The 19,323-nt window shown below is 35.0% G+C and overlaps 5 protein-coding genes across 5 annotated transcripts in view; 3 read left to right on the top strand and 2 right to left on the bottom strand.

The window, feature by feature from the left end:
• LOC126756891 (augmin complex subunit dgt3) overlaps positions 1-19,323 on the bottom strand; it is a 276,422-nt gene that overhangs the window by 202,925 nt on the left and 54,174 nt on the right. The window lies entirely within an intron of this gene.
• Positions 1-19,323, bottom strand: part of LOC126756888 (protein wech-like) — a 49,951-nt gene that overhangs the window by 12,211 nt on the left and 18,417 nt on the right. The gene's annotated exons all lie outside the window — the stretch shown is intronic.
• Positions 6,978-12,309, top strand: LOC126756945 (uncharacterized). The gene is made up of 2 exons (XM_050470455.1): positions 6,978-7,283; positions 12,053-12,309. Exons 1-2 carry the CDS (start codon positions 7,066-7,068, stop codon positions 12,063-12,065), a joined length of 231 nt encoding a protein of 76 aa, XP_050326412.1. The 5' UTR covers positions 6,978-7,065; the 3' UTR covers positions 12,066-12,309.
• LOC126756948 (uncharacterized) lies at positions 12,431-12,734 on the top strand. The gene has a single exon (XM_050470459.1). The coding sequence runs from the start codon at positions 12,431-12,433 to the stop codon at positions 12,563-12,565; it is 135 nt and encodes a 44-aa protein (XP_050326416.1). The 3' UTR covers positions 12,566-12,734.
• LOC126756882 (uncharacterized) lies at positions 14,698-19,204 on the top strand. Its single transcript, XM_050470373.1, has 3 exons — positions 14,698-17,669; positions 17,734-18,426; positions 18,628-19,204. The coding sequence occupies exons 1-3, from the start codon at positions 16,228-16,230 to the stop codon at positions 18,932-18,934; spliced, it is 2,442 nt and encodes an 813-aa protein (XP_050326330.1). The 5' UTR covers positions 14,698-16,227; the 3' UTR covers positions 18,935-19,204.

The raw sequence follows: 19,323 nt of genomic DNA on the forward strand, positions 1-19,323 counted from the left end.
GTTTGCTCAATATTTGTTTTTTCTCTTAGTATTCACGTTGTCAATGGAAGCAATCACGTTTTAATATCACAGTAAGGGTTACAAATAATATAAAAGTATATACATATATATGTATATATGCGTGTAAATATAATATACGACATCATTTTACTCATATGTAAATAATACTCTATTGATTTATTAAATTATGTTTGTGCCGTCTCGGCAAGTAGGCATTACAAGTACTTTTTTGAGCACACACTACAGTTGGGGGCAAAGTCCACATGAATTAGGAAAAATAATATGTTTGAATGTGTGTATTGATTGTACATTTGTATGTATGCCAGCATACCACATTAATTTTTATTTTCAAAACCAACGGAGGCATAAAACCGCAGTGCATTTATGCATGAATATAAACAGAGAGCAACATTTGTGTCAGCGGAGAGTATTTTGATAGAGCAATTATGTCACACAGTGAGAGCACTTTATTTCGCGTCCCGACTTGATTTTAATTTATTTATTATCTTAATTAAATTTATCTAAAGTAAATAAATATATTGATAAACGTTAAGGGGCACTCTTAGAATGACAGTTTGAAAAAAAAATATTTTTTCAATATTTCAAATATTTTTTGAGTTAACGTATTCTAAAGTAGGCAATCAGTTTACTGTTTATCCGGAGACAAATGATCGCTATGAAACTTTTTATGCATGTATATATTTTTTTTCTGTATATATATTTTTTTCGTATACCATTTATTCAATAATCAGAAACAGGAAAAAGCGGCAAAATTGGGTTTAAAATCCAACCTTTTTTAAACGCCACTATTTCGTCAGTTTTTGGTTTTTTCAAGCGTGGATCAATGTAGCGCCAATATCTTCTTGAGAGGGAATTCTTTCTGGGCTTCATCCACGGAAAATGCGGATTCACTGTAGCAATGAAGGACCTTTTTTAACGCCGTCGGAGAACGCGTTAAAATCATTTTTTCTGTTTCAAAATTTTTTTTGTGAATTTTTTCTGTTCCAAAATTTTTTTGTGAATTTTTTAAATATCTTTTTTAACGCCGCCGAGGATAATTATTTTTTGCAACATTTTCTGTGATTTTTTTTAAATATGTATTAATATACCCTTAAAAATTCAAAAACGTTGATGTAGAATTTTTTTTATATTTTTACTTTCATTCTTAAACTTCAACATAAAGCATAAATTGAACTAAAAAACTAACCTAAAAGTCTGCTTTTTAAGAAAACTTCAAATATATCCACCTTTTTCGGGATTACATGCTTTATGCCATCACCTCTCCAACTAATTATGAATACGTGAGTGTATTTACATTTATTTTCAACTCTTGCTCACCTAATGAAGTGCTCTCCGTAGATATGGTCTACTCAATGTTTGCACTCACAATTGACGATCGTTATGGTTTCTTCAAGGGGGCGCGCCCTCTTCAAAAGTGACAATGGCTTTGTACGTATACACTTATTATATATACACATATATTATTTATATACATACATATGTACATGTGTGCAGAATACATTAAACGCATACTAATTCCGACTCGTATGCAAATTTAATAGCTGTTTAATGGACAGCAATCACAAACGATACCAAGCAGCGAGAGTCTGTCTGTTTTGTGGCGCAGATATTGTGTTTTCTGCATACACGCTTATATATAGTATATGTTAATTTATATGGACATATGTACATATAACCTCAAAATGCCGCTTTTTAATTTGTTTGTGCAGCGGAAGAGTGGATAAAGCATAAATAAAACCGTTCGTATAAAAACCCGATCAAAACAAAATCAAAAATTAAATGCAGTTTCAACTGACATCATAAAAACTAAAAAAAAAAACTAAAATAAAAATCAATTGAGCGCCATACTGGAATTGAGCGTTAGTGCGTCGCGTCGGGACTGTGTAGCGACAACTATAAAAGCGCCAGACGCGACAAGCGAGCGTTCAGTTGCGGCGGTGAACGAGTCAGCGAGCGCACAAAAACAGCAATAAACTAACAAATCATATTTTGGAAATAACAATAAAAATACGGCACGCGCTAAAAAATTATTGAAAGAAAATACAATAAATACAAAGTTGCCTTATCAGCACAAAAAACAGAGTTATAAAAGAAAAATAATAAAAATTCAATAAGGTGATTAAAATTTATTTAGTTGATATTGATTTAATGTCTAGTGTATACTCGCGTACATAAATAATAACTGTGTAGCATAGTATACCTGTACGTTATAGGAAATTACATATGTACATACATATTCGAAGTGCCTATTTTAAATAAAACACGAAACCTTAAACTTTGCATTTGAGTATACACACATTTCATGTAAATATTCACACAGCAAAAGAAATATTAAAAAAAAAATAAAAAATAAAAAAAAAACAAAAGTGTGTTTACAAATTTACAAAGTGTGTTCCAAAGTAAAGTTGGGTATATAAAAATAGCTATATACAGATACCATAAATAAATATTGAGGTCAACTGTTTCGAAGGTGTATTGCCAATATTTCCTATATGCTTATTTTGACTCAAGTGTTGTTCGAGTGAAAGTTAATAATAATATAGAAAATTAATTATTATTCAATAAACTATATCTCAGAAACCCAAAGCTGTCGAATGTAGAGTTAGATTCTAAAACTAAAATTTTTTAAAAATGCAGTTAAAAAATTTTATAGTTTAATTGGTTTAAATACTAAATCAAAATTAGTTCAGCTAACTCCCGTTATGCAAAATACTCAGAAGAGTAGCTGAAAATGAGAGAAAATTTTGGCAATTAATTTTGCTGAGAAAATGTCACTTTCTGTTGGAAAGCCAGCTGATCAAGGACAGTTGAATGTAAATTTTTGTAAAATAAAATTATACGTACAAGAAAAAGAACTAATAGTAAATGAAATCTTTTTTTTTAAGAATATTTTTTTTTTCAATACCTTAGCTACAATATTTTAAAAAGAAATACAAAAAAATACATGATAAATAAATAATGAAAATACAAATAATAACACATGTTCATCAGCTGTTCATGAATCTTACAAATTTCTGCTGATGATTTTCCCATGATCTTCAGATATGTTTCTATTAGCAAGCAAAAAGTTGAAATTTTTTGGATCATCGAATGCTGTTAGCTCTTCTGCAGCTAGAACTCGCCACTTAACATACAATAACAAAACAAATTTATGACGTCACTGTACCCCTGAAAGCCGATATATGCAAATATCAGATCAAAACACCAAAGCTATGACCGGTTTTGCAAAAAACCCGCACGTCAGAATCTTAGACCACAAAAAATGACGCTCTTTACGAAAAAAAATTAACGTGAATTTTAAAATTTTAAACTTCGCGAATTTGGAGTTAATTTTAAAATTAAACAAGAATGACGTAATTTTTCATGTTTTTTGTTATGTAGAAAATTATATGCCACGAGCTGTCAAAATTATGTTGTTGTTGTTGTAACGGTTAATTAGTCGCCGTTAGGATGGTAAGGATTTGACAAGTTGTCGTCGAGATCATCCAACCGTAGGCCCAGGAAACGTACTGTTTCGACGGAGTCGGACCATAGGAAAATGGTGCCAGATTAGTGTCATGTAGGGACTCGTTGCACACTGGACATATGTACATATATTTGATATATCAGGGTCGATGCTCAAAAGTCACTCTCAATTCTCACGGAAACTCGAGCTCTTCGTCTGCAATGAATGGTGGTTTGACTCTAAGTACGCCATTCACTGAGAGGGAGTCGGTGAAGGTATTTTTGGCTTCACTGTGAAGTCAGTGAATGAAATTGCTTCCGAAGTCTGGTCGGCTAATTGCCTTATGTCATCGACGTAGTTGAGGAAGGACCTTTTGATGCTCCTGTGAGGCGGTTTCGCTACAAGCAGGCGACTGCAGGGATAATTTCTGCGAAACTGCTTGGAGAAGAGCTCATTATTCTCCTTAACTAAGAGCATACCGGTCTCATTATGCAGGTGTTCGATGATATCAAGATTCATCCTGTTGTAGTCCGAAGTGCAGTTTTCTGACATGTCTGTAGTTTCCTCGTCTGCGTTTCACTGCATTCAGACGACCATTTTTGTGCGGCGAGTTAGGGATCTATCCTCAAAATCACGTCATTCCTATTGATAGACGTAGTACATGCCCCTGAAGTACGATTATATTGTCAGATATATTCATTGCTTAATTAAGGCCTATTAGCCTTGAAAAATACTCCGGATGCTTATGATAACTTTCGGCTAGACTTTTGGCAGAGTTATACATACACACATACACATGTAATTTCACGGTCACTCTAAAGCGATTATGCCTTGTGGTCATTGGTTTGTGACTGGACTTTCCGCAGCTACGTATCAAACTGAATTCCGTGAATTTATGAACAAATTCGTATCTTAACGGTATATTTTCATATTTGGATTTACCAAATACCAATAACGGAAATGGCGCAACAGAAATCATACATTTATTACACCCATATTTTCATCAATAAAATAAAAGTATTTTATTAAATAAATAAAAGTTCAGTGCGCAGTTGCGGCTCGAAAAGTAAATAGATTTTGTACTATGCACCTGCTTGATAACAGTAAATTATCTGTTTGACTTTTTCATTATGCCACGCGAATTGATACAGAAAAGGCCAGTGCCACAACAATAACATAACGACTCCCACTTGACGGCGTCAGCGCTGATAACCGAAGTGAACACACACAATTTGCATTAACATCAAATACATACAATATCAAATGTAAACGAAAGTATGTATGTATATGTGTATATATACATATATATGTATATGGTAAACTACGTAAATTCCTAAATGAAGTTGTGCGTTGCAAAAATCGGTCGGCGTTGAATTTATTCTACTTTCAACTGTATAAATATTGAACTTATCATTCAACTGAAGGCTAAAAAACTGTTATCAAAGAAAATACACACATACATACATACATACATATATAAGATTGTTCACTTGTATATGTTATTTGTATATTTGTAAAAAACTCTAAAGTATTGGTGTCGATCAGAAGATGTTGAAAGCCGAAATTTTAGTATATACAAGTGGATACATACATATACATAAGCAGTACTGCGGCTCGATTTAAAGGTAGCCAAAAATCGGAAAAATCGTGTATGCAAGAAATGTTCTATGGATCACCCGAATAACTTTGCTAAAGAGGTTATGATTCAAAAACCGGTTTCGAGTCAGCGATTTTAAGGCGAAGTTTTAAGGTATCATCAAATTTTGTTCGTCAGTTTTTGAGATACCAGAATGAAATTAATTACATCAGTCTATTTTGATTTTCTACTAAATATTTAATGGAATTGGTCAAATCGGAAAACTATATCACATTTCTGCCATACAACTGATTTTTCAGATTTTTTAAACTTCGCCTCACAAACCGATGGCTCGAAATCGGTTTAGCCCCATAGCTTTTCAGGCAAAATTGTTCAGAATGATCCGTAGAACATATTCCACATACCGGAAAAAAATCGACCCGCTCTAATTCAAACATATGTACCTACTCACCTTGATGATCTGCTCGGGAATGTAGATTACAAAAGAAGTTCATAGCACTGCCTAAATGTAAATGAACCGCGTTTTGAATATGTAATATTGGTATATCATCACCAAAAATGTAAAACAACGTAACATAACTTTTCAGAAGTTTACAGGTGAAGGAAAAACGTTATAATAGAATCCACTCCAAAATAATAAATTATTTTATAGAAATCATTCCTATATAGTATGTGTACAATTGCATAAATCACTATTTCACTTTTATTAAAAAAATAGAGTAATTATCGTACATTTTTAAAGCTCTGATTGAGAGAAACCGAATCTTTAAAACAAAAAATACGGAAAAAGTAGTAAAATGTTTTCAAATACATTATTTCATTTCATAAGCTGCTGAATTTATCTGAAATTCCACACATATTTTCCATCAGAAATTTCGAAATTTCTATTCGGCACCAAAATATATTGATTTTCCCTTTAGGCCCGTATTCATTTGTACTCGATTTGAAAGTAAAAAGGTTTGATATTTGCTTTTAATATAAAAACATGCAATTCTCAGTCGTTTTAGGTAAAAATTTAATACTTTTTTCGAGTTCAAAATTTTTATTAACCGAAAATATGCACATCTCTAACATTTCTTATCTTTAGTTATTAATTATGTGTAACCAAAAGTAATCATATTGGCTCGTAATATATGAAAGAGTTCATAATATTTTTCATAAATTGTTCACATTGTAATAAACAAAATATTTCGTATGCTCCCTCATTGTATTTTCTTAGTAATTGCTCTCCCTTTACACTCTCAAAGTCATAAACGAAAAGTATTGCCTACAATCAGGCGCATTGATCGAGGTAATCAACTCATGTACCCAACACTGATAATAAAATGGTGATAAGGCTTATCTTGTGCGTAAGAGAAGTGTAGAGTACGCTTTGATTTACTGGAAAATAGGTTATATTATTCATACAATTTTCATTGAAAAATTTTTAATTACTTACTTAAAATATTAGCTCTTAGTTTTCCAGTTATCTGAAAAAAATCACAAAGCTATGTAAAAATTAATTTCACTTCGGTTTCTTTTCCTACATTACTCGCTTAATACCTATATATAATGTAGACATTGCTATATTATATATTTTTGGTATTCAAATTTGTACATTTTCATTTTGAGTTCCGTTATCGAGCACTCCACACATATATGTATGTACAAGCATGTATATAAAAATTTAGATTGAACAAAAGTCCGAAAAAGTCAATTGTCTAATCAAAACTTTGCAGCTCGTATGCGATGTGCTTGTTTGAGGCTTGTTTTGCCAGCGGCAAAAATTTTGATAATAATATTTTTATTTCTTTTCAACTCGAAATAACTTGTGCTTAGAAGCACCAACACATTTGTTTATCAGATGCTAAAAATAACTGATTAAAAAAACAAAAAAAAAATACAATGATTTATTAAATTTTATTTTCTTTGCAGGGGCTCGTCCACGCGCTTGAATTCATTAAGTATACACACTGTGAGAGAACAGCGAATTCGCTAATAACAAACAAATTGATAAAGCAGAATGGAGAACGTCAGAACTTTTTTCGCTGGACAGAATAAAGACGGCACATTGACAAACAATCAGCGAAACGGTGGACTCAATTTATTTAATGGACGCATCGTGCCGACTGGCATGAGCAGCGGTCTACAGGGCAACATGAGCCCACACATTGGAGGGGTGAATGACAAAACACATCACGAAGTGAAGCGAAAAGATAACGACAGTTATTTCTATATAATGTAAGCATTACGCATGTTAAGTGATATATGAGCTTTTTATAAGATTTGCTAAAGTTGTTTTCGAAGATTTTGTTATTGCTTACGACATACTTAGATTAGGCGCTAAACCTCTGTATATCGAAATATGTTTGTATCTGTTGCATTAGGGCGGAGTTAACGATATATAGTACATTCAATGGAAAATTATTTTCTGATTGAAGTCGAATCTTTTTGAAGATCTTAATCTTTTGATTGGTCAATTTATATGACAGCTATATCTTATAGTTGTCCTATTTGAACAATTCGATTGGAGATTATAGCATTTTAAATGGAAATTAACCTTATAAGTATGTGACTAGAGACGAAAATATGGAAATTTATAATTTTTTAATTACTTCGCTCCTATATTATGATCACGTTTTCGGGTGTCAGCCGTACACAACTCTTGGCAATCTCGTCCCTTATCTCATTGCCCTCGATGCTTTTGTTACCTGGCAACCAGTGGGAGAGAAGTCGCTTACTTCTGTCGACACTTTCCACTGCTGCTGTGCTTCCCAAGGCACTTTTGGCCGATACACAATGTGAGGTTACTGCCTTGATTTTTGCTCGGGTGTCTACTTAGATGTTGACATTTGAGTTACCTTTTCGTGCATTAGAGACTAGCTCCGCGACTTTCGCATTAGTAAACACCTCTGCTTGGAATATTCTGCAGTGGTTCGGCAACTTAAAAGGCTAAACTCATTTCAGTGTATTCCCGCACCAACTCTACCCTCCATTTTCGAACCATCCGTGCAAATTTTTAGTGTGTTTCGCGCAGCTAATATGCTTTTAAACCATCTTTTCTTATATTATATACTTTGAACCTTCTTTCTCAGTTGAAAAAAGGGATCATGTAGTCGGTAAATCGTCATTACCCTCCGAGCTATGTCTTAAAGTTCTATATGTAAATTCTCCCGCAGCCAGTAGACGCCCCGCCGATTTTGCTGCGCACTTTTCAGCGAAGAGGTCTTTAGTGGCATGTTTAGTACCAGTACAAGAGCTGCCGTTGGAGTGGTTCTTAAAGCTCCCGTTATACACAGCGCAGCGAGCCTCTGAATCTTTTCCATTGGCTTCCGGTTGGTGGATTTCCATATACCTCTCCACCATACTACTGTACCGAAGAGCAGGATTGGTCTTACAATGGCTGAATAACACCAATGTCCAGAGAGGAAAATTGTGCTTCCACAGCAGTTTGCTGTCCAAGACCACATGGTACTTAGTGCGGTTCTTGAGAGAGGGAACCCATTTATCGAAGGATATCTTCATGGAAAGATTTTGTATATTCTTGTGAACACAAGCAGGTCCGTTTTCTCCGGATTTAGCCCCGACATGCTTGCTATGCCCAATTGTGGACTGTATTGAGAGTGGTGATCGTAATACTGCTAATGCCGTGTAGCCGTTTACCCGCACTGTTCATAGAGATATGTTTTCACCTTGCGGCGTTCCTCTACAGACTTCTTTGGTCATTCTATCGTTTTTCCATTCTGTTCTTATCCTGCTATAGGTCAAGAGGTTTCTTGACTGGATACAAATTATAATAGAATGTCTAGGAATGTCCCAAGAGCGTCTTTCGTAAATTCGAGAATCCTTTCGATATTAAATATCAGTGTTTTTAAAATCTTAAAAGATTAAAAATTCTAAAACATCCATATGCAAAAAAGTTTACAAGTTACATGTGTTTCGTCGGGTAAAAAACAGCCTTTTTTCAAACAAATTTTTTCTCATATAAAATTTTAAATATTTTATTACAATTTGTTCATATTGTAACTTCTAGCAAATCAAGCCCAATGAAAAAAACGAAACTCGTACGCCACTAATTGACAACTGTTGCTCATATCTAATCACAACCCATTAATAAATTTTTGTACTAATTGCTTCTAAACTGACAGTTATTTCAAATATGCATGTTTCGACATATGTAAATTAACCAAGCCTATAACAAATTAAATTAATTCAGAAATCTCAAGTAAACAAAATTGACAATTTAAAACTGAATTTAATATGCGTGTTCTGAGATATCTCGTTTACCTTAGAGGTCTATTTCTGATTCTCGTGTGCCATTATTTAAACATAAATTCATAAAAATAGAATAGATCATAAAACTTAAATTTAAAGTGTTGTAAATTGTCTGAATGTCAGGTTTATATGCACATACATACATACATATACTTATATATATAGATATAAAAGCATTTAAATGGTTATATTCCGCCAATTTGTCTATAACTACAACAAAAAAATTTTCGAACGAGCAGAACCAGTTTCCAAAACAAAATAAAAGCGACATTTTGTTCTCAAATGTAAGCGCTTATGTGTGTTTTCCTACGTACATATTTATTTAAATGTACATGAATATATATATATACCAATGTCAGCTCGAAATTATTTGTTTTTTACAATTTTATTTTCAAGCAATGACTTAGTTTAGCGCTTGCAGTAATCAAGCTAAATTTTTTTGTAATTGCTGTTCAGCAGCGTTGCCTGCATCCACGAGCTTGAAAGTGAAACGAGTTAATGACAAGCAAAACATTCTGTAATGTTATGTAGTACAAACGCTAGATATGTACCCAACCATATGCGCATGACTGTAGTCGTTTAAGTGTGTATGTATGTATGTATGTTATGTATGTTTGCAGGTGCACGAATAAAGACATTACCTTGAAAGTCGAACTCACTGACTTAACATAGAGTGGCAATAAAGTATGATATATGTATGTATGTATGTAGCTAGAATTTATTTTTAACAAAATCCGGTTTTTAATGTTTTAAAGTAATATACAATAGTTGGCAAGTTGGGGAAAAAGATTAAATAAATTATACTTACGCCAATTCGAATGGCGATTGCTATGCATGAAGTGTTCGATTGGACATAGGAGTTTAAAAGTTTACGCTACAGTAAGCCCATAGACAGATGTAGGCGTGAGACTTCCCTGAGCTATCTTTCATATGAAAAAATAAGCGACTTCGCGGTTTCAATGGAAAATTGGTCGGTATATTAAGGGGTTACATGTGTCTACTCGGGTAAAAAACAACTTTTTTTTTTAATTTTTTTCACATATAAAAAATTAAATATTTTATTAGAATTTTTTATTGTTACAAACATACACTATTAACGAAGAAATTGTGAAATTTTTTGTAAAAAAAAATATTTTAAACTCGGTCATTGCGACGCCATTTTCGGTGACCCCTCGGAAAAAAGATGCGCCCACGTTGGCAAGATAACTCTTTACAGGATCATCTAAAGTGAAAAAACGTGTTTTAGTTAAAACCTTAACTTAGAACTTGGATGAAGGAAAAAAACTAAAAATTGGATTTTTGGCAGATATTTTTAGAAAAAAATTAAAATTTCAGTAAAAATTTAGTAACACTTTTTTCATTGTGATCGAAAAAAAATCCTTCGTCTAAGTCTTTAAGAATTGTATCTCATTGATCTGTGTAAAATTTTATGAAGATCGGTTAAGTAGTTTTCGAGAAATCTTGCCAACCGACTTCAAAAACATCGTTTCGAGAAAAACGCGTTTAAAGACGGCGCACTTAGCCTAGCTAGCCGCGAGCGCACGAGTTCTCATGGCTGTATCTCCGAAACTATTACCCGTATCAACTTGAGAAACCTTGTAACCCCTTAAGTTTAATACCTTTTTTCGTTGGGTATAATGATATATCATTTCAATAGATTTTGCTTCATTTTTGGGCTGATCGTTGAAGATGAGTAACCCATTCCATTTGGAAATTTCGAGATTGCTTAAACGCATATTTCTATAATATGATTTAACTCCACTCACTCCAAAACCGAATTGACTTGATGTAGCGCAAGGCGCTTGGCACTAAGTATAGTGGATAGTAAATTTGATCATTTTGTCGTCTTATGACTACCTAAGCCTTCTGTTAATCCCTTACTTGTGCATTCTTAGGGCCTTTTCCTCAATATCTGGTTATCAGCCATCTGTCAATTAAGAACTGGTTAAGACAAGTTTTATTACCGAAAGAAGGAATATTGTTTAAGTTAACCAGAACTTAACTGACAGATGGCTGTTCACCAACAACAAGATAAGAAAACAGTCCTTAAAGTCAGAAGAAAACCTTTCTTATAGCAAGTCTCGAATATGTTTATAAGTAAAACTGTAAAGTTGAAGTAAAACTTAAGTCAGTAAAGCTGAACAGTTCATATCGGTTTACAAGCTGGAAAAGCCCAAAAACAACATAAGAATATAATGTAAACAGCAGATTAAAAGTGAGTAAGTCAATGACTGCTAAAAATAGCTGCAGACTGCAGATTTACGCATTTATTTTTGCTGCAATCATGTGCGATATGAAAGCAAGAATAAAAAATTTAAAAATATGTAGCAATTACTTAAGACGCTTAAATGCATCTGTAGGTAGCAAAAACGCGATATGAACGCATGCAAGTATGTATGTTTGTCTGTATGTATGTTTGTCTGTATGTATGTTTATCTGTATGTACGCATGTATGTATGTATGAATATATGTATGTGAGTTGGCGTCTCAGCGAGTATAAAGTTGGACAGCCAAAGCGAATGTTAGTCATTTTCGGTTCCTGCACAAGAACGGGTGTGTCCGACATTTATATTTTGTTGTCGACAGTTGTTCACAAAAATATACATACATACATTTGCATGTACTGAATTGAGGGTACGAATTCTAAAAATACCGTTATGTAAATAATAAAAAATTGTTAAAATTCCATTTTGAGTTTTATTAATATTAATTTTTGCTACTATTTGTCATTACAGGTGGCGCTCCTAAGTCAAATCACGTGCCTCTAACTATACTCCAGTGAAACTCTTGGTCTAAAGTTACCTGCATTCGTCTTATATACAATTTCTACGCTGCACAAATACGCATAAATAAAATTAATTTTAATATAAATTTTATACATTTTGTGGACGCACGCAGTTCTTTTGGACTGCCGAAAATTGTATATGCTAGTGATATTAGTTTTAGCAAATTTGCTTTCATAATTTAAATTAAAAAAAAACTAAAAAAAAAATATTTACATAACATAACGTTACTAGCAGGACATAAGGAAGACTTGCGACCGAAGCAATTGCTGTGAAAATTCTTTGTTTTATATACATTTTTTATAAAACAAAATTCAGCCTTTCGTGCCTATGGATCCACTTACTCTGCTGACCATCATATGTTGGCTAGTTCTGGCACTTTTATTCAGTCCGATATTGTTCTTCGTTTGCATTTATTTACCTGAGTTACCTGTTAGATACATAAAACGCATTCGAACATCTTAAAGTAGACGAGTATTTTTTATTCATATATACATACATATGTATGTCATTATATACAACAACTTAATCGTAAGCTTTCAATAAACTTATTTTTTATTGTTAACTTAATTAAATTTAATTCACATTTCTTTTTAAAATAAATGTTAACGTTAAAAATGCATTTATATACAAATTTGTTGTTTTATTTTGATTCCTCATTTTTTATATAGATTTGACTATCGAACTGACAAAACGAGAAGCAAACTGGCGTAGACACCGCTAGTCGTTTCTTCTTTTTGCAAGGTGGCGCCAATTGGAGATTCCAAGTGAAGGCAGGTCCTTCTTCACCTGGTCTTTCAAACAGAGTGGAGGTCTTCCTCTTCCTCAGCTTCCACCGGCGGGTACTGAATCGAAACATTTCGAAGCTGCAGTATTCTCTTCCAGCCGGATAAAATAACTTAGCCAGCGTAGCCGCTGCCTCTTAATTCGTTGCACTCTGTCAATTTCGTTGTACATCTCGTACAGTTCATTGTCCCATCGACTGCGGTATTCGCCGTTGTCAATGCGCAAAGGACCATAAATCTTCCGCAGAACCTTTCATGCCTCCATGCCGTCCATGAGTCTGCACCATATAGCAGCACGGGGATGATGAGTGACTTGTAGAGTTTGGTTTTTGTTAGTCGAGAGAGAATTAGAAGACCTACTCCGTCCGAAGTAGCGTCTGCTGGCAAGATTTATTCTATGTTATATTTCGAAGCTGACGTTGTTGTTGGTGTTAGCGCTGTTTCCAAGATAGACGAAATTATCTACGACTTCGAAGCTATGCCTGTCAACAGTGACGTGGGAGCCATGTCACGAGTGCGAGGACTATTTGTTTGATGATAAGACGTATTTCGTCTTGTTCTCGTTCACAACCAGACTCATTTGCTTTGCTTCCTTATGCAGCCTAGAGAAAGCAGAACTAATGGCGCGGTTGTTGGTGACCAATTATATCAATATAATTTATTTTTGCCACTCGTTTCATTTTTCACAGCAGAACGATCGATAGAACCCTATATGCGATGTTGAGGAGGCTTGTCTCACGGTAGTTGGCGCAGATTGTGGGGTCACCCTTCTGTGGATTGGGCAGAGCACACTGAAATTCCAATCGTTGGACATGCTTTCGTCCAACCATATTTTACAAAGAAGCTGATGCATGCTCCTTATCAATTCCCCGCCGCCGTATTTGAATAACTCGTTCGGCAATCCATCAACCCCCTCCACGTTTTTGTTCTTCAGACGGGTAATTACTAACTTCTTCTTGGTCGGGCAATGGAACTTCTGCTTCATCATCATCAGTATGTTCTGAGCATCTGTAACTAGAACACCTCGTGGGATTCTACAAGAGTATGCTCCGGAAGTGGAAGCTTTACTCGAAAATAATGTCACTCCATAGTCATCATAATTTTACTAGGTTCGTAAACTTAGCGTTTGCCTAATAATTCTTAGCCAAAATGTATATAGTACATGTTGTTCAAACCTGATCAATTTTTAACAAGTTGTCGCCTTTGTTTGTATAACCAAAAGGAAATGTCGGAGATATTTGCCTATAAAATTTATATATGAAGAATCAACTTGACCAGCTAATCTACAAGGTGCTTTCCAAAGTAAACAGGACTTTTTAAATCTAGCGCCCCCTGGTGGCGCCATCTATATGTCGACTAGTGCATTAGAATCTGCTATCTTTATCGATTTTCCAGTGAGAATTTCATGACATTTCATTGATTGGAAGTGGAGTTATTGCGTTTTAAGTGTCAGTATGTTTTGAAAATCAGCTTCGAACAAAGAGCCAACATAAAATTTTGTAATTTGTAAATTGGTAAAACTTTTACCGAAACGTTTCAATTGATGAAACAAGTGTATGGCGATGATTGCCTATCCCGTAGCAGAGTGCACGAGTGGTTTCAACGTTTTCAAAGTGGTCGGGAGGACATAAATGACGATCAACATGTGGGCCAATCAAAATCCATGATCACCGGAAATTCCATCGAAACTGTGCGTGAATATATCAAAAATCAGCCGAAATCATCATTGAAATGCATGAAAACGTTAATGCGGTATTCTACCTTGGAGTTTTGAAGCGTTTGGTGCGCCGTATTCGACGTGTTCGGCCCGAATATCGCGAAGATGAAAGTTGGCGTTTGCTGCACGATAATGCGCCGTCTCATCGATCGACGCTTGTGACCATTGACCACTCCCCGTATTCACCTGATATGGCCGTGCGACTTCTTCCTTTTCGGAAAAATGCATTTGCCCAAGAAAGAAAAGCGTTATGTAGACGTAGAGGTCATTCAAAAGGCTTGCACCGGCCTGCTGGCGGTCATATCGGTCAACGAGCTAAAACACTCGTTCGACATGCTTTTGGACCGTGCAAAAAGCTGTATTGAAGCAGAAGAATACTATTTTTTTAATAAAATCAATTGATTTTGCCGAAAAAACCATTTGTTCTCTTTTTTTTTAAGTCCTGTTTACTTTGGAATGCATCTTGTACATGTCTGTTTGTATCAACGCGAAGTTCTGGCATGAGAAAGTACGGTTCAAATATTTTGAAAGAAGGGAACGTCTTACAAATCCACTGTCATAATCTAAAAAACATATATACTCGTAAATCCATTGTTCACTCATGTTTCAATGAACTTTTGATTACATTCATACCGTTTCGTAAGTTCGTATATTCGTACGTTCATGGCAAAATCTAGAGGTTCATTCAACTTATGAATGAATAAATTTCAAATTGTGCTTGCCAAGTACTGAGCGCCTGGTAATAAAACTTAAATATGAACGCGCCTTTGTATTACGATATAATTAGATTTTGTGCTTCTTGGCTTCTTCTTTTTATTATTTTTTTTGCCTCGAAAAAGTGAAAGCAGAAGAGATAATTAAACGAAACCGAAAAAAACTCAATATTTTGGTGGAGGGGTATTTTTTCTCCATCTTTATATCTCTATATAAGTACAATAAAAATATCGTAGTTAAGTGAGTTGTTTCTTAAACTTTCAATAACGGTAATTTTAGTGCCGCCATGCACTATTTGAAGCCTTTTGGTCGACTATTTTTTGCAGTTATCGACCTAAATTAACAGGTCAGGAATACATCGATGAACTAAAGTAGCGATACAGCAATCTCACAAGACTTCATAAATGCAGTATAGAAAGTAGTTTCGATATTGGTTTTCACTCAGGAGTGAATTTCATAAAAATCAGTTACTGTATAAAAAAATCCTGGGGCAGGATTGTCAGACGTCACTCCGTGATTCTTTGGCTATCATTCTTGAAAACTCTTTTTATAAAAAAGTGGCGCAGGCGTGCGAAAAAAGGACAAATTTGATATCGATTATGTAATGTATCAATATCCCATTATTTATAGATTGCCACTACGCTTACAACTTTTATCAATACAATCAAAATCGAAATTCGAAAAATTCAACATTTGGTTTTTATTTTTTTTTCACAAATTATGACATATAAAAAATAGAAGCCGAAAATAATTAACGTATTTTTGTTAAACATATTTTTTACTGCTTTTTTATCATTTTTTTTATATTTCTTATACGCGTCCCCATTTGGAAGGATTCAAACTTCCGGCTGATTCGATCTGCAGTCTAAATTCTGATATAATTTCTTTTGGTTGCTCCAAACGGCAGGGAAATGCAAAAGAGAAGCTTGGGTAGTCAACCAAGCTTGGTCAGTCAACCAATCACAGTCACAAGTAATACGGACAATAACGCTGGACTATCCGAAACATACTTAAAATGTATGCAGGAGAGTACCGTAGGCGTTTTTCCCGAAGACAAGGGTGCAATGAATGCTTATGAAGTATATAAAAGTTCTCCGGAGACGAGGTTAATGAAAAGTGAGGCTGACAAAAGGATATATGCTGACGCGCTTATACATCCGCCTGGCTTCGCACCTTTATGGTATTTATGTGGAAAAGTTTTATCGCAAATGTATGAGCCGAATGAACTGATTGATTTAGTTAAAAATGATCCGATTATAATGAGAAGCTACTATGAAACGCTGAGCCTTGATCTACCTTTGGAGAAATGTTACTATATAGATGATGAGAGCTATTGGAAACGTTATGTTTTGACACGTCACAACGATCCGGGTTTGCAAGTTAAGAAAATCGATTGGAAAAATAAGGGAATCACAATGAAATTTGAAAAATACCTGCAACAATTAAGTGTTGGTGGTTTTGATGAAGTCGAGATGGAGAGTTTATCAGATAAAATCAAATTTTACGTAACCGATTTACATATTGAACGTTTGCGTTCGATAGATGAGCGCACCCTACTCAAACATGTGAGACGCGATGACATATGTTCCTCATCGGGCTCATCGACAACTATTCCCAGTAGTGATGTTGGCGCGGAAGAACAGCTCGAAGCGGAAGAGGAAGATACTGCAAGCAGAAGTGGGGGAAGTAGGAATAGCAGCATGCGAAGCTCACAATCTGGTTCAAATAAACATGTTACGTTGATTCCAATAGTTAGCCAACCAATGCATACTATCAGGGGATTGTCAAGTATAACAAGTGTCTACTCGACGTGGAATTACAATTCGAGATCAATTACTAGTTTGTGGTATGACGGTGACGATACCGAGTTTGAAGATAAATTAATAAGGAAGGAAAAGAGAACGGCACAACGTTTAAGGCGACAAAAGCGGGCCGAGTGTAAAGAAGGCAAACGAATCGCGGAAGAGCGGACGAAGGTTGAAGCCGAGGCAGCTGCTAAAGCGGCCGAAGAGAAGGAAGCAAAGGAAAGATTGGCTAAAAGAAGAGCGGCAAGGCAAAAGAAGAAAGGTGATGATGAAATGATCAGTGTATTTGATATGAAAGTTGAGCCGCCAGAAGAGGAAGAAGACATTATTGCTTTGAACGCACTAAATAAAGATAAAATTAGGCAACTCCAAGTAGCAATGAGGGACCCAGCGATTGCAGATTATTGCCATCATGTAGATTTGCGTCTATTGAAGTATTTTCCATACTTGAATACCTTGCGCATTGAGTTCAATGGTCCACCGCCACCAGCCAAATATGAGAATTGGCATTATCATATCAGTACTCGTGACATCGAACGATTGGCCGAGTGAGTTTGTTGAATTAGATACACAGTTATACACATACATACTTACTTACTTACTCTCACACAGGGGCCTAAGAAGTCTAGGTGGTCTGCAAGTCTTTAGGCTACGCAATAGTCGTTTGAATGCACATAAGCTATTCTTACTCACGAGGAGTCTGAAGACAATTCACTCCTTGAAAATCGTTGATTTCAGCTACGATAATTTAAAGGATGATTGCGGTGAGGGTCTTCATGAACTCTTCCAAAGAACTACCTCAATTGTATCGCTCGATCTAACCGGTAATGAGCTCGGCGCTGAAGCGATTTGTGATTTGGCGAGGGCACTCGGCGGTTACGATGGTTGCTGTCAGTATTTGAGTTTGGCTCACAGCACTTTAAATACTGACGCGTTGAATCTGTTCTGCTTGCATATTGCCAATACTGACCAGGTGCGAGAATTATGCTTGCGTGGCGCAATAATCTCCCAAGAGGGGATCAAAAATTGTATTGCCCAGCAACTGATACCATATCATAGAGTGTTGCGGGCCATTGATATGTCGGGAGTTATAATCGACACCGATGTTGCATGTGAAATACTAAAGTCATTTAGGAATAACTATAAAATACGGAGATTTGATGTACGCGGTTGTGACTTACCTGCCGAATTGGAGGTCGACTTCGAAATTCTGGTTAATCGAAATAAATTCCTCTTTATTTATCCAGCTATTGGTGATACCAGGATATCTATTACAGATATTGATCAATCTCTTAAAAAAACAAGGTAAGTCGGATGATTCAATTATTATATTTGTAGATGAATATCTTGTAGAACTTTCAGTAAAGGAGTATCTGGTATGTTCTGAGTAGTAACTTAGAAGTAGCACTTCCATATTCTCCATTTACTGTGTACTCTTTCCATTGATTTCTACTTAGTACTTGGGACAATTAAATACAGTAAGTTATAACTTTTCAAATCTTTTAGAAACAAAATCCTTTTACGCGCAATAGAAGCGGTAGAAGCGAGAGACGAGTGCTTGAAGCTGCGCCCGAATTTATTCCATCGCGGTAGTGAAGCACCAAGTTCTATATTTGATTTCCATCTAGAACAGCTAAACGACGAAGAAAAAGATGAAGAAGAAGGAGGCGCCGAAGCAGAATTATACGAAGAAGAGAGCTTAAGTTCGACTACGAAATTTCATACCGAAGATCCAAATAAGTTTAACAAGCATGAAATAATGTCACGCTTTTGGTATTTTGACATACCAAGAGGACCACATCCAAATTATTAACGGAAAAAATATGATTATTTTAGAGTGACAGAAGTATAAATACAATTTGTCACGTATTTTTAATAAGTCTGGGAAAAAATTAAAATGATACAATATAATTTGGACTACAAAACTAAAAATTCCTTTTCTTTCAAGATAAAGCACCAATGAATAGTAAAAAAAGTTCGTACCCTAAAATAGTTAACATCCGATTCTGTTTTATCAAGCCTTTAGACCAACTATGAGGTTGGCTCTGACGATTATGTATATTTTGTACCAAAAATATCCAGATATATCCCACAGACCTTAGTGAAATTGTGACCACCTGATAATGATAAGATCTGGTGTTAAAAATTAATAATAATTCTTCAGTATTTCACGGAGCCCCCATAAAGGGTTTGTCCTGAAAG

This window comes from Bactrocera neohumeralis, chromosome 4 (genome assembly GCF_024586455.1).
Source record: "Bactrocera neohumeralis isolate Rockhampton chromosome 4, APGP_CSIRO_Bneo_wtdbg2-racon-allhic-juicebox.fasta_v2, whole genome shotgun sequence".
Lineage (NCBI taxonomy): Eukaryota > Metazoa > Arthropoda > Insecta > Diptera > Tephritidae > Bactrocera > Bactrocera neohumeralis.